The 13,792-nt window shown below is 29.9% G+C and overlaps 1 protein-coding gene and 1 pseudogene across 1 annotated transcript; one reads left to right on the top strand and one right to left on the bottom strand.

The window, feature by feature from the left end:
* The first annotated feature begins 5,511 nt into the window (after positions 1-5,511).
* Positions 5,512-8,699, top strand: LOC120179288 (serine/threonine-protein kinase SRK2A-like). The gene is made up of 9 exons (XM_039184924.1): positions 5,512-5,850; positions 6,128-6,202; positions 6,289-6,390; positions 6,692-6,745; positions 6,838-6,930; positions 7,022-7,114; positions 7,560-7,664; positions 7,756-7,854; positions 8,045-8,699. The coding sequence occupies exons 1-9, from the start codon at positions 5,731-5,733 to the stop codon at positions 8,366-8,368; spliced, it is 1,065 nt and encodes a 354-aa protein (XP_039040855.1). The 5' UTR covers positions 5,512-5,730; the 3' UTR covers positions 8,369-8,699.
* Positions 8,700-9,008: 309 nt separating this feature from the next.
* Positions 9,009-13,294, bottom strand: LOC120179379 (annotated as a pseudogene).
* Positions 13,295-13,792: the final 498 nt, after the last annotated feature.

Raw genomic sequence — 13,792 nt, 5'->3', positions numbered from 1 at the left:
TAATTATTTGGGTTGGTTTAAAGTATTTTTTAAAAGTAGAATTTAAAATTATTAATTTAAAATTATTTATTAAAAAGTAATTTTGAAAAAGTAAAATGTATATTCTAGATATTATATTATAAATTATAAATATAATATTTGAAGATAAAATACATTTTCGCTCTTTACGAAAAAATTTAGAAATTTAATTAATTCATAGTATTATATGTTTTCACTTGTAATTTGATTTAGGTTTAAATAAGTTTTATTGAAATATAAATTTAATTTGATTTTTAATGTAAAAATTTATGAATGACCCTATCTAATATGATACAAATATATATATATATATATATATATATATTATTTAATAAAATAGAAATCTGATTGAAAAAAATTAAGAGAATTTAATATTATTACAGTTATATGTAAACTAAGTTAGTTGCATCCAACATTACTTATTTAAATATGTGTGATTTATTAATGTTTTTATGATTAGTTTAGAATAATTTTTTTAAATACAATGAAAAATTATATTTAAAAATTGATTTTAAAAGTTTTGTTTTTTGAACTAATATTTATGTGTTGTTGTTAAAAAAATTCGAGATGATGAAGGATTATTTTAGATATAATATTAAAAGTAAATATATATATATATAAATTATATTTAATTTTTTTAATATCATGAACCTTAGTGACTTCAATGGTAAATGAATTGTTATTATTTCTTAAGCTTTCGGGTTGGAACACAAAAAATATCAAGGGTACGAGCATTTAATATCAAAATGTTAAGAGTTATATTTGAATAGATAGATTGAATATCAATACAATTTATTAAAAAAATAAAGGTTAAAACTATAACTTCAACTTCAAATCAATTCTCAAACATAAAAGCTAAAATTTTTAATATTTTTATTTGGTTGAAAAATTATTTTAAACTTATTTTTATAAAAAAAATATTTATTTAACAAAATATACATCTTAAAAAGTATTTTTACTATACAATTACCTTTAAAAAACAATATTAAATGAAACCTAAAACTATTCTATTGTATTTTAAGTCAGTTTCATATATTTAAATATAAAACATTTACTTTTATATTGTAAGAATCATAACTAATTATAAATTAAAATATATTCAGTTCAAATAATTATATATTTTTAGCTTTTAAACTATAACCAATCAAATATATATAAAAAATAATAATCAAAGAAAACCGCTACCGTTTGTATCAATTTCGGGTCGGGACTCCTTGTAGACACGTTGCTAAAAGGGGTTAGTATTGGAAAAGGAAACAGTCGGTAAGGACGCAAGTCTAGGTGACCAACGCGCAGATGTGGACTTCGACATCACTCTCTCCTGGGAGACATAATCAAGTAGGTTGTGAACCAATAATGCTGTGGACCTTCGGTGATTTATTTATTTTCACGTCATGACGAGGTTCACCAATTTGAGTTCTAAAAGCCCAAAAAAAAAGAAAAAGGAAACGTACGCCATTTCAAACGTTTTCTTTTTTAGTGTGCTAACACAATTATTTCGTTTAGGGTGCGTTTGGTTGAGGAATGTGAGATTTTTATAGGAATGAAATCCACATTCTCCCATTTGATTAGTCGAGAATGTCTTTCCCGGTAATCTTATATTACCAATAATGGATTTTTTGGAGTATATTACCGGGAATGTCATTACCTCCATTTCCTTATGTATTATTGGATTACCAGCGTTTTGGACTAAAATGCCCTTAAATTTTTTTTCTTTTCAAAAATATTATTATTCTGTCATTGAATAATAAAAAATCTACGAATGTTAAATTATAAATTTATCCTTAAACTATTTTAGATTTATAAAAAAAAATTATAATTAAAATTTTATATGAAATTCATGGGTTAAAATAAAATTTTACATTTTCATTAAACCTTTTTATATTTTTAATTTTACAAAAAAATTATAAAAATTTTATGAATTTAAATTTTTTTAAGAAAACATATAAATATTTTTCAACTTGTTAAATATATATATATATATATAATAAGGACAATTTGGTCAAATATACAGCCTAATAATCTTTTATTCTTTTAACCAAACACGGTAATCTTACATTCATGCTAAATCAACCAAACACAAAATACAACATTCCCAATAATCCTATTTTCTGGTAATCTTTTATTCCCACTGGTAATCTTACATTCCGTGAACCAAACTCACCCTTAAGGTAAAGCATATAAATGGTTCATCAATTATAAGATATTATTTTATTATTATTTTTAATATTAAAATTTATAAAATAATTTATTTATTATAATATATTATTTTGTTAAGCCTTTTGATTATTAAAAGTTATAAAACGACCACTCAACTATTTATATGTTTCAAACTCATTATTTTCTGTTAAAAAATTGATGACAGTTTGAGCTAGATGTTTATATGTTGATCATGATATAATAAAATCTAATCCTAAAATTTCAAACAACTATTATATCTCAGTTAATAGATTAATTTTCAGCTCATATCGTCGTCAAATTTTTAACGAAAAAATTATTGAGTTTAAAACAAATGAATAGTTGGGTGACCATTTTGTAACTTTTAATAGTCGATGGACTCAACAAAACAATGTTTTATAGTCGGAGGACTATCTTGTTACTTTTAACAGTTGAAAGACTCAACAAAACAACACTCTATAATTGAGATCATTTATGTACTTTAACTTTTCTCTTAACAATTTAAAGTAATTATAAAATAATATTTTTTAAAAAAATTATTAATTAACTAATAACAAACACTCTATAAATTAATTTTTTAAGTTTAAATTTAAATTATTTATGTAGAATAAATTTTTTACTACTAAGACTACGTAATACATTCGATTAACATTGCTGTTAAAAGATAGAATGATAATTTATTTTAATTTTATTAGTTTAATTATTTTAATTTATCTTTTTTATTAAATTGATCCAAAGTAACATAACAGTGAAAATATCATTAAGCTGCCTTTGTTTTCCTTTATAATTTCTAATATATTATTAAAAATTCAAAAAAATTATAAAAAAATAATTATTTTTCATTACTATAATATTAATATTAACTTCTATATATATATATATTACTTTTGATGATCTAATAAAAATAATAAAATAATTTATATGATAATTTTAATAACGATACAATTATAGATGGTAACGGGTTGAGTTGAATCGTATTTTTGGCCCATCTGGATTTGATTAGAAAATTAAAGTCTTACCTTTACGTATGATGTGATCTTAGTTTAGGATTATCATTATCTGGTTGAAACTTTACTTGATATTTTAAATTAAAATTCATATCTAACCTGACATATATATAATTTATTTTTATTAGATAAAATAAGAATCTAATTAGAATAAAATAAATAAGAGTATTATTTTGATAACCTCTAAATATATAAAATATTATTATAATATTATGTCAGATCAGATTGGTTTCTTTCATCCTAAACTCGAACTAAATCTTATCTGACTACATCCTTAAAAAAATATGATTCCAACTCGGGCTTTTAAAATAAAAAAATTGACTTCACCCAAACTTTTAATACTTTATCAATATTTTTAATTTTATATATATAATATATCATTTTATAACTTATCATGTTTTTAATTTTATTTTTAAAATTTTTAATAATGCTTTTATTTAATGAATTTATAGATATTTTAATATTTTTAAAAATTAGTAATTTATATTTTTAAAAATTAAATAGCTAATTAAACTTTTAATTAAAATCAATTATACTCCGTACTTGTTCAATATAGAATTAATTAAATCTTTCTACAATATCATTATTCACAAGTAGGTTACCATGTTAGCATTATGATCGTCACCTTAACACCGTTAACTATCACGTTAGCACTATAATTACTAATATTGATTAAAAAAATGTGATATAATTGAGGTCAAAACCAAAGAAATAATATAAATTGTTTATTTTCACTCATTTAATGATTTTAAAAATATAAATATATCACCAACGAAGGTTGGCCTGAGTGGAAGGGGCTCTGGTCGTTTAAGCAAGTAGTCTCTAGTTCGAGCCCCTGTGAATGCAATAAACTTTCTTGGGAGAGGTCCCTACCTTTAGTGCCCGACAGTGCCTTGGAGGATTAATCCCAGGTGAAGCCTGGGATACCTCGGGATACCAAAAAAAAAATATAAATATATATCATAATATACATAAAGACAAGATTCATTCATACCGTGCATCATATTTAAAATTTGAATGATCCTTCCCCACAACGACAAATGCAGGCCTGGGCCTACATAAGCCATGGCTTGTCCCATGCTAATTTTATTTTATTATAGTCCAACCTAAATAAAAGGCAAAATCTCTTTAAAATTTTATAAACATATGGTATGTTTTGGTGATGTGTTTTTTTACATAAATTTATTTTTTAAAGATGTTATCATATTAAATTTAGTTATCCTTAAAAATTTATGTTTTGTTGATGTGGGAGTTTTTTTACATACATTTATTTTTTAAAATTTAAAACTATATATGTATATATAAGTTAAGTTAGATAAAATTTATTCCATTTATATTGATATAATCTACAATGTTTTTCTTGATTTACTACTTTTAATGTATTTCGAAACACTCCATAAATGAGATTTGAACTTTAATTCTTACCAAAATACAATTAAATACTTAAACCAAGTAAAATAACCAAAAAGATTGATTATTTAAACCAAAAGTTATCATATTAAAAATAATTATTTTAAAAAACAATTACTATTTATTTTAAAATATTCTGTATTATATCACTCTCTTTCGTGGGTGCATCATTATTTGGTTTATTATAAAATTATTAACTACAATTATATCATGTATACGAACTAAATTAAAAAAACAACTTAAAAATATCTTTTAAATAACAATTAATGTTATATTAATATTTTATTTTTATTTTTTATGCTTTAATATAATTTTTAAATAAATTAACCAAAAATATTAAAATATTGACCTTAGAATTTATTGAGTGATCTCAATAATAATAAAATATTATTTTATTTAGAAGACTCGAATTTAAAGAATTATATTTAAAGGATGTGTGTATATACTTTCAACAGAGTAAATAATTTTTTTAAAAAAATATTATCTTATAATAATTCCATTCTACTAAAAAAACTAACCAAAAATTGATAAATTTATATACAACTTTTTTTACTATACTTATAAATTATTTTTTAAAAATATATATTTTACCTACAGTACTTTCATTGATAATATTAATTTTCTTTACAACTTTCAAGGTAAACACCAAATGCCATCATCATTTTGTGATCACAAAATACAATCATAGCGAGATCAAGGGGGGAGATCTCATGATGAGCTCAGCGAGGGTCCCTCCGCATAGAATCAAGCCACCCTCAAAGAAAGAAAGGGAAGGGAGGAATGGCAGGATATAGTTCTTTCTAAATTATTATCCCCACACTCTCTTTCCAAAATAAATAAATAAATAAATAAAAATAATTTATAGACGTCTCTCTCTCCCCTCGTAAAGCACTGATTTTGTAGCTGCCTTTCCAGACTTAAAAAATTCCATATTCCTTTTCCTTCAAATCTCTCCAAATCTCCACCTCCGACCACACTTCCACCTCCGCCGGCCGCCGCCGCTACCAGTTTCGGTTTGTAATGTGTTGCGTATAAATTGATGCGTGCTTCGATTTTTGAATAATTGAGTTAGGGTTTTGATTAATCTGATTTATTTGTTATATATATAAAAAAGAAGATGGAGAAGTACGAGCTGGTGAAAGACATAGGATCTGGGAACTTTGGGGTAGCCCGGCTGATGCGTGACAAGGAAACCAAAGAACTCGTCGCCATGAAGTATATCGACCGTGGCCATAAGGTTCCCTTCTCCTTCATTTATTTTTCTTTTCTTTTTAATATTTATATGATGCATTTGCATATATTTATATCTATTATGCATTCATGTATGGTGTGTATGTAGGGTTTTTTTTTTCATTTGGGAAAATTAGTATTTACTCTCTAACGAACTCGTTGTCAATAGTTTCATAGAGATTGGATTTTGCAGTTGAATTTAATGTTTTCTTATTTTTATTTATTGTTGTTGTATTTGAAGAAAATTGGAAATTTGGTGCATTTTGTTTTATATTTTGTGATAGATTGATGAGAATGTGGCAAGAGAAATAATAAATCATAGATCCCTTCGTCATCCAAACATAATTCGGTTCAAAGAGGTACTCTAATTTTATGCTCTTCCTTTTCGTTGCCTTTACATTAACGTTCTTGATTTAACGTTATTTTTCTCCCTTTTAATTTGCAGGTTGTTTTGACTCCTACACATCTTGCAATCGTGATGGAGTATGCAGCTGGTGGTGAACTCTTTGAGCGAATCTGCAATGCTGGAAGGTTTAGTGAAGATGAGGTCAGCATTTATCTTGAAAGTGTTACCTATTAAATAGATGTTATGCAAAAAGAAAAGGAAAAAGGGTGGGGGGTTGTCGATGTTCATTTTAGTTTGAATTCTCTTTTACTTATTGCCGGCTGCATTTTTTATGTTCCCTTTTTCCCTTTCAATTGATATAGAAAGTTAGAAACTAGTATGAGATGGAATGTCTCATCTTATCATCGAATAATCATGCATTACTGTGCAAGTAAGAGGTGGGATGCTCGGTGTTTTTGAGCTTTCCACTAAAGCTAATCTGTCCAATGTCTTTCGTTTTCAGGCTAGATATTTTTTCCAGCAGCTGATCTCAGGAGTTAGCTATTGTCATGCCATGGTAACTAAGATTTAACATTATATCTATCACAAGATGTTACAATTGTCTTTTTTTTGGCTAGCTTCTCGTATTTTACCTGTTTTGACTTTCAGCAAATATGTCATCGAGATTTGAAGTTGGAGAATACCTTGTTGGATGGGAGCCCTGCTCCTCGGCTGAAAATTTGCGATTTTGGTTACTCAAAGGTAATATTGAAAATAGGATTATTACAGTATGCTTAATCAAATGCATGTCAATGTTTTTGTTGTTTGTGATGCTTCCTTCCACCCCTTTTAGTCATCTTTGTTGCATTCAAGACCCAAGTCAACAGTTGGGACACCAGCTTATATTGCACCAGAAGTTCTTTCTCGGAGAGAATATGATGGCAAGGTAATTTAGTCTTTATCTACTTTTGTTCAAATATTGTTGATAGTGGCTTGTTTATTAGACTAGGTTTTTTCGGTTATTGTTGTGTCTATGCTAATTAGTTTTCTGATGGAGTAGTTGATGCCTTAACGTACTGTCCTAATGAATCGACTGATGTTACTTGGTAATATTTTAAGAATTGATAAGGCTGATTATAAACTTGGTTAAAGATCACTTGCTCAGAATATTTATCAATTGGGTGGTTGTCTACAAGTAGTGCATTATTACAGGAAGTGCTTCTTTATGATGAAGTTTTTATTTTAACGATCATGAAAACAGTAGCATCTGAGATATTTGGAAAGAGAAACCATGGTCTGGGTTTTAGTAAGTCTTTCCAAAGCAGAGATAGATAAGATAGTCCTTTCATTTTCTGTTTCTGATTAATTTTAGGACTGCATTCCTTTACCAGATGGCAGATGTATGGTCATGTGGAGTGACTCTTTATGTTATGTTGGTTGGTGCTTACCCATTCGAGGACCAGGAAGATCCAAAAAATTTTAGGAAAACCATTAGTGTAAGCTACATCCTTCTGACCATCCATTTTTTTAACTATCCTCAATCATCTTATTTCTTTATAATTTCTTATGTTCTTTAATCTGTCGCAGAGAATAATGTCAGTTCAATACAAAATCCCAGACTACGTTCACATATCTCAAGATTGCAAACATCTCCTTTCTCGCATATTTGTTGCTAGCCCTTCCAGGGTATGAACTGTTGTTACAGAACTTGTTCAACATATGGACAAATGTTTGTACTCCTGTAATTTCTAGATTGTCATCCTTGGAGTGGTTGCCTTTAATTACCTGCCATCCATCCATTACCCTTGACAAGCTTGCTTTCCTTTCTAACTTTCTCCCTCTGGCTCTCTCACTGTTTTAGCGTGTGTTTTTACAGAGAATCACCATCAAAGATATCAAGAGCCATCCATGGTTTTTGAAGAACTTGCCCAGGGAACTGACGGAGGCAGTTCAAGCTTCCTATTACAGGAAAGAAAACCCAACTTTCTCCCTTCAAAGTGTCGAGGAAATCATGAAAATAGTTGAAGAGGCTAAAGCAGCTCCTCCAGTATCGCGGTCTATCGGAGGCTTTGGCTGGGGTGGAGAAGAAGATGGGGATGCAAGTGAAGAAGATACAGAGCAGGAGGAGGAAGAAGAAGAAGATGAGTACGAGAAGACAGTAAAGGAGGTACATGCTAGTGGAGAAGTTCATGTCTCTTGAACGTTAGCAGTATATGCTTTTCAATTGGATTTCTGCGTTTAATGTCGTGTTTATATTGATGTCGGTTTCTGCCCAAGACCTGATGTTGAATAAACAATCTGTAAAGTAGTGTCTTGGGCAAGAAGTTTGTGCAGTCTTTAGTATGATTGTTTAGGGTGTGTTGGTACTGATGTTGGAAGTTGGAATTGAAGCCTACCCGAATCGGATCAGCTTCATAATGGTCTATACTTTTAGAGTAAGTATAATGGAAGAAGACATGCGTGTCTTGTAAGTTGATTTCTTTCCATAAAATGTTATGACAGGAGGTTTGACTCGTTAAAATGTTAAAAAATCAGCATTTATATATCATACCCTGTTCCTTTTTTCGCACAGTGTTCACCAGCTCGTTAGGTTTTCATGTTACATTGACTCTTCCTTTTATGTTATTTAGATTTTTGTTGTAAGTGTCAAATTCGTTTATTTTTTATTCTCTTTTTCATATGTTTGAATTATCGTATGGATATTTGAGTATACATGGAGACTGTAAATAATTAGTGGCAAAAACCGTGCAGATTTCACCACAATCAAATACATGAACCGGTCCAATAATATCATCACATAATCATCTGCAGAATGATTACTTTGTTTTATGATGATTTCACTAAAGATGATGGAAATAGTCCCTCTTCATTTTTCTTAAATTAAAACTTACTAATGAGGTTCTGCCTCTACAATCTCCTATGTGGGGGTCCAATTTTGCCTTGAGAAGCTCATTGAGGAAAGCAGCATTGCCGGTATCTGCCACATCGAGCAAACTAATTGACATGTTTCTCAGATCACCGACCTCTTCTCCATCCTCCATTCTCGAACCTCCAATTGTAATATCCTTAAGCCTTTTGTTATGCTGCAACAAGTTACATATGTTATTTAAAGAAACAAGCAAGAAAGGGACAAGCAAATGAACCCACCCGAAGGAAGTTTTTGAGGATAGCAACATTATCGTTATGTTTAACCTCCATCGCTCAGATCATATCGGCAGTTTCGAGCTTCAAGAGCTGACAAAGCGTCTTTGCTCGGAACGTATACCTGTGAGGCCTGCAACAAAGTGCTCCAGCTTCTCCCAACATATCCCCGCAACGCAAGGTTCCACCAACAACTCCTCTTTCTCCATCTCAAACTCGATGATTTCCACTTCCCCCGACACGATGATGTACACGTCTTCTGGCGAGTCATTCTGCATCATCACGTGGCGGCACGTATTCGGCTTTCATCTTCGCGACCTAATGAATTTCGAGATCCCAAAGTTCAACCTTTTCTTGTGCTAGCTACATCAACGGATTATATGTGCATATTTTGACACTACTCTTACCAGGTGGAGCAGAGTTTCCCTTGAAACACCATTGAAGAGGTACACTTTCTCTACAATTGGTAAAAACAAATGCTGGCAAATGCTTGTATAAATGGAAACTCAGCTTTAAAACTCAAACACATGTAACCCAATATCTGGTCTTTTAACCTTGAGGGCAACCGGTTTCTAGACACAAATTTTGAAGCTGATTCAATACTATTCCTCTGCACCACACACACACAAAAAAAAATCCAAGAAAACTCGGATTCACAACCGTTAAATTATGATTTTGATCCCTCTACCATACTCAGAATTGCAATTTGGTCCCTCGACCGGACTAACTAGAGAGAAGTACTTACGAATTCCATGGTACGTCAGAGTTCCTTTGACGATTAAATTCGTCATGTTGACGATTATATAAGCATTCAATCCGAGGTTGAAGAGCATGTATAAGATTATAAAGACCATTTCAGCAGTGTTCACTGCATGGAGGTCACCGTAACCCACTGTGGTCATGGTGGTGATGGACCAATATAAAGCTAAGACATAACGGACCCAAAGGCTTGTTTCCCGGAAATGTGGGTTCACTTTGCCGATCCACGTCCTTCCCCGGTGCGGATACCGGTCGGCCATCAAGTAGTAAAGGCATGAAGCACAATGAACCAGAAACAATGTCACCTGCCATATCAGTGTGAATCAACAAAAAGAGTCAATACGGGATGATGGGTTGAAGAAGATGAACTTAAAAGGGCCTAACATAATAGTTTTCAATGAACTCCTCTACTATGTTGGAGTTTAATCATTTTTACTATGTGTTGAACAGATGATGATAAGATAATTAGAGGTAGGTTTGACTGACAGAAATAAGGCGAGCACATCGGATCCAGAAATAGCTGACTCGAAATGTCTTTCTCCAGCCTACAAACAAAGAAAAAGTGAATTTGATGTTAAACAGAGAATAATGAAGGTTTAGATTATTGAGAAACAAAGACCTGGTGAAAAACAGCTTGACCCGCCTGAGACGCCAAAATATGAGCAATTCTACACAGGAATACGATATTCCTAATTTGCCTTTTGCAAAGAACAAATGGACAAGTACCTCAAATGGGATTGTTGATGCCAAATCCATTATGAACCATGTTAAAAGGTACCTAAACCCCAACAACCAATTCATCATTTTCTTTTCTATCTTTATTAATACGTCGAATCTAAAACATGGACATACCGGTACTTGATTTACCGTAAAATCGATTTTTTTTAAAAAAAATTTAGACAAAAAACCCCAAAGTTTTATAAAAGTCACTTTTATCTTATCTTTTTTCATTGGGGGTACTTCAACATTTCATTTTGACCCTAAATGTAAATAAAACGATTAATCAACTAATAATCAATATATCTTGCTAACTAAATAGATACATATAAACAAATATACTTACGTGGCAACTTATAATGTCATTTTTCTAGTTCACGTGGATATATCACGTCAACATTTTTATCCACATTAATATATATACAGTCAGTTGGATGCGTTAACTATTAGTTGATTTATAAAGATAATTTATTCGGAAATGAAATATTGAGAGTTAAAATGTTTCGAAAAAAAATAAGAACTAAAATAAATGAGGTTTTTTTTATCATTATACTTTTTTGTTTAATCGAACCATTTTAGTTGGAGCAATCATGAAGAAATGGAACTTTGGTGCAAAGCTGATTCCGGGTACCGACCCACATACCATTCTTCTACAATAAATAATTTGTAATTCCTTTTTTCTTTTTCTTTTTTGGGGTAGATGAAGTAACCTGTTGGCAATCCTTTTGCGGTCACGGACAAGCAGCTGAGTTGTTGAATCGATGTATGCAACGAAGAACGTCAACCCGATGTCAACACCGAAGAAACAATCCACGACGCTGTCGGCAACGTAGAGTGCCGTAGGCGGAGCCGGATTGAAACACGCTATTTCGAAAGGGTAAACGAATGCCGAATAAAATACCAACACCACCATAAATGCTTCCCACCGCCCGAGTTGTCCATTTCACAAAGAACCCACTCCTTAATTTATTAATATCTGATGAATACAAGATAATATTTATTCAAAAGATTCAAATATTTTTATAAACATTGTATTCGAACTCAGGATCTCATTAAAAAATGATAATCATCCTTTTAATTACTGAAATCGATTGGTTCGTACAAACCTACTTATTAATTTGAATTCATAATAAGAAAAAAGATATTGACTTATTGGATTTCAAATCAGATTATTTATCAATACTTCCAAGTTTTGTTCCAAATTTAGAAGGATTTAAATAACAACATAAAGTCTGAAAAATAAATTTGAACAAAAATGTTGGATTCTTTTAAAATTTATTGATGACAAACTGAATTTACTCCTTTTTTTATTATATTGGCGAAAACTTTATTAGTATCATCGTACGTATAAGTGATAACAATTTTTATCTGGGTTGGTGTGGGGTATCTACATGTTAAGTAAAACACGAATCTACATCAAAAGTTCTACGGGAATTGGGTAAATGATCATGTGCAGTAGTTTTAATATACGATTAAAAAAAGTGTTACTAGTTTTGTTATTATTTAAATAATAAAATCGATAAAAAATTATCGGAAACATTATTATTTCTATCATTTTTTTACCGGTTTTGTTATTATTGGACACTGTATCAGAAATGTTAAAAAATTGATGTTTTGGGTAAAAATAATAATGTTTTAGGTAATTTTTATCGGTTTTATTATTTAAATAATAATAAAACCGATAACGTATTTTTTTAGTTGTATATTAAGGGTACCGCACTATAGAACTTTAAATTAAAAACATTATATATTTACGTCATATTTTTATTTTTTCAATATCATAACATTTTAATCATTATTTTTATCATAATTTAGTACTGAATTCGACTGCCATGCCTATTGGCTCAACTGTAATTAGGAAATAGGCATATTACAAGGGAAAAGAAGACCAGGGAACTCAGGAAACTATGAAAAAATCAACTCAGTCAGATAGTATTAATGGTCTAAATAATGACAAATGCGATATTAATTTTATATACAGCAAACCATCTGTCAAAAATTCAAGAAAACATTATATCATTGACATGTGTATACAAACAGACTGAGAGTTAATGAGGACGATTATATCTGAAAATTTTAAATTTTTATATAATAGAAGTATTCTTTTATATTTTTATTGATAGTTTATTTTTATCTCGATATAAAATCTTACGGCGTGTCCACTCCTATCTTATGTGCATATATGTATACATACCTGTATCTTGAATCCATTGGAGAGATGATCCATCAGGAATTTATATGGTTGTCATGGCTATAGCTTGAAGTACCCAAAGGAGGAAGTATGATCTTTGACAAGCTACTCAAACTCAAAGACGTATCATCATCTAGAGTTTCATCGCTCTCCTTTTGCCGCTGAACTCCGTTGACCGTCGGCCTCGTGGCGGTCGAGTACGGCTTCAATGCTTCTGGGGAGATGTTCATGTCCATTTTTCCCACGACAAGGTTGAGTGGTTTTAGCAAGGGGGGACACTGAATTTATAGGAGAAGTGAAGGGGAAGATGGGATAAAAAGGCAAGCCCACAAGTCCATAACCGAAAGTAGTGGTACTAGTAAGAGAGTTAATGTTATTATTATTATTGTGGCTATGGGAAAGAGTAGTTGGGGTCCTATAAATAAAATAAGGACTAATTCAACTAAAGGTTCTAGAACTATCTATTAAATTTTAAACCGGTCCCTAAATTTTAAAATATTCTAATTCAGCATTTAAAATGTAAAAAATTATTTTGTATATTACCAGTGGAGTTAAAAGAAAAAACTTCACAAATAGGGTTAAATGGATGACATGTGTCATTAAAGGATTAGGATTTTAATTTTAGACTTAGGATTTAAGGTTTAAAGATAAAGGATTATAGGATGTTGAGATTTAGAATTTAAGATTTAAAGTTTAAAACATGTAACAATATTTAAACATTACTTCAGGAATTATAATATTCTAGTAGTTGCGAATAAAATTTTAACATTTAAAATATTAATATTATATCAATTAATCTCTTTTATCGATATAAAT

Source organism: Hibiscus syriacus, unplaced genomic scaffold, assembly GCF_006381635.1.
Source record: "Hibiscus syriacus cultivar Baekdansim isolate YM2019G1 unplaced genomic scaffold, ASM638163v2 tig00112411_pilon, whole genome shotgun sequence".
In the NCBI taxonomy this organism is placed as follows: Eukaryota; Viridiplantae; Streptophyta; class Magnoliopsida; order Malvales; family Malvaceae; genus Hibiscus; species Hibiscus syriacus.
This window is presented reverse-complemented; position numbering and strand designations above follow the sequence as displayed.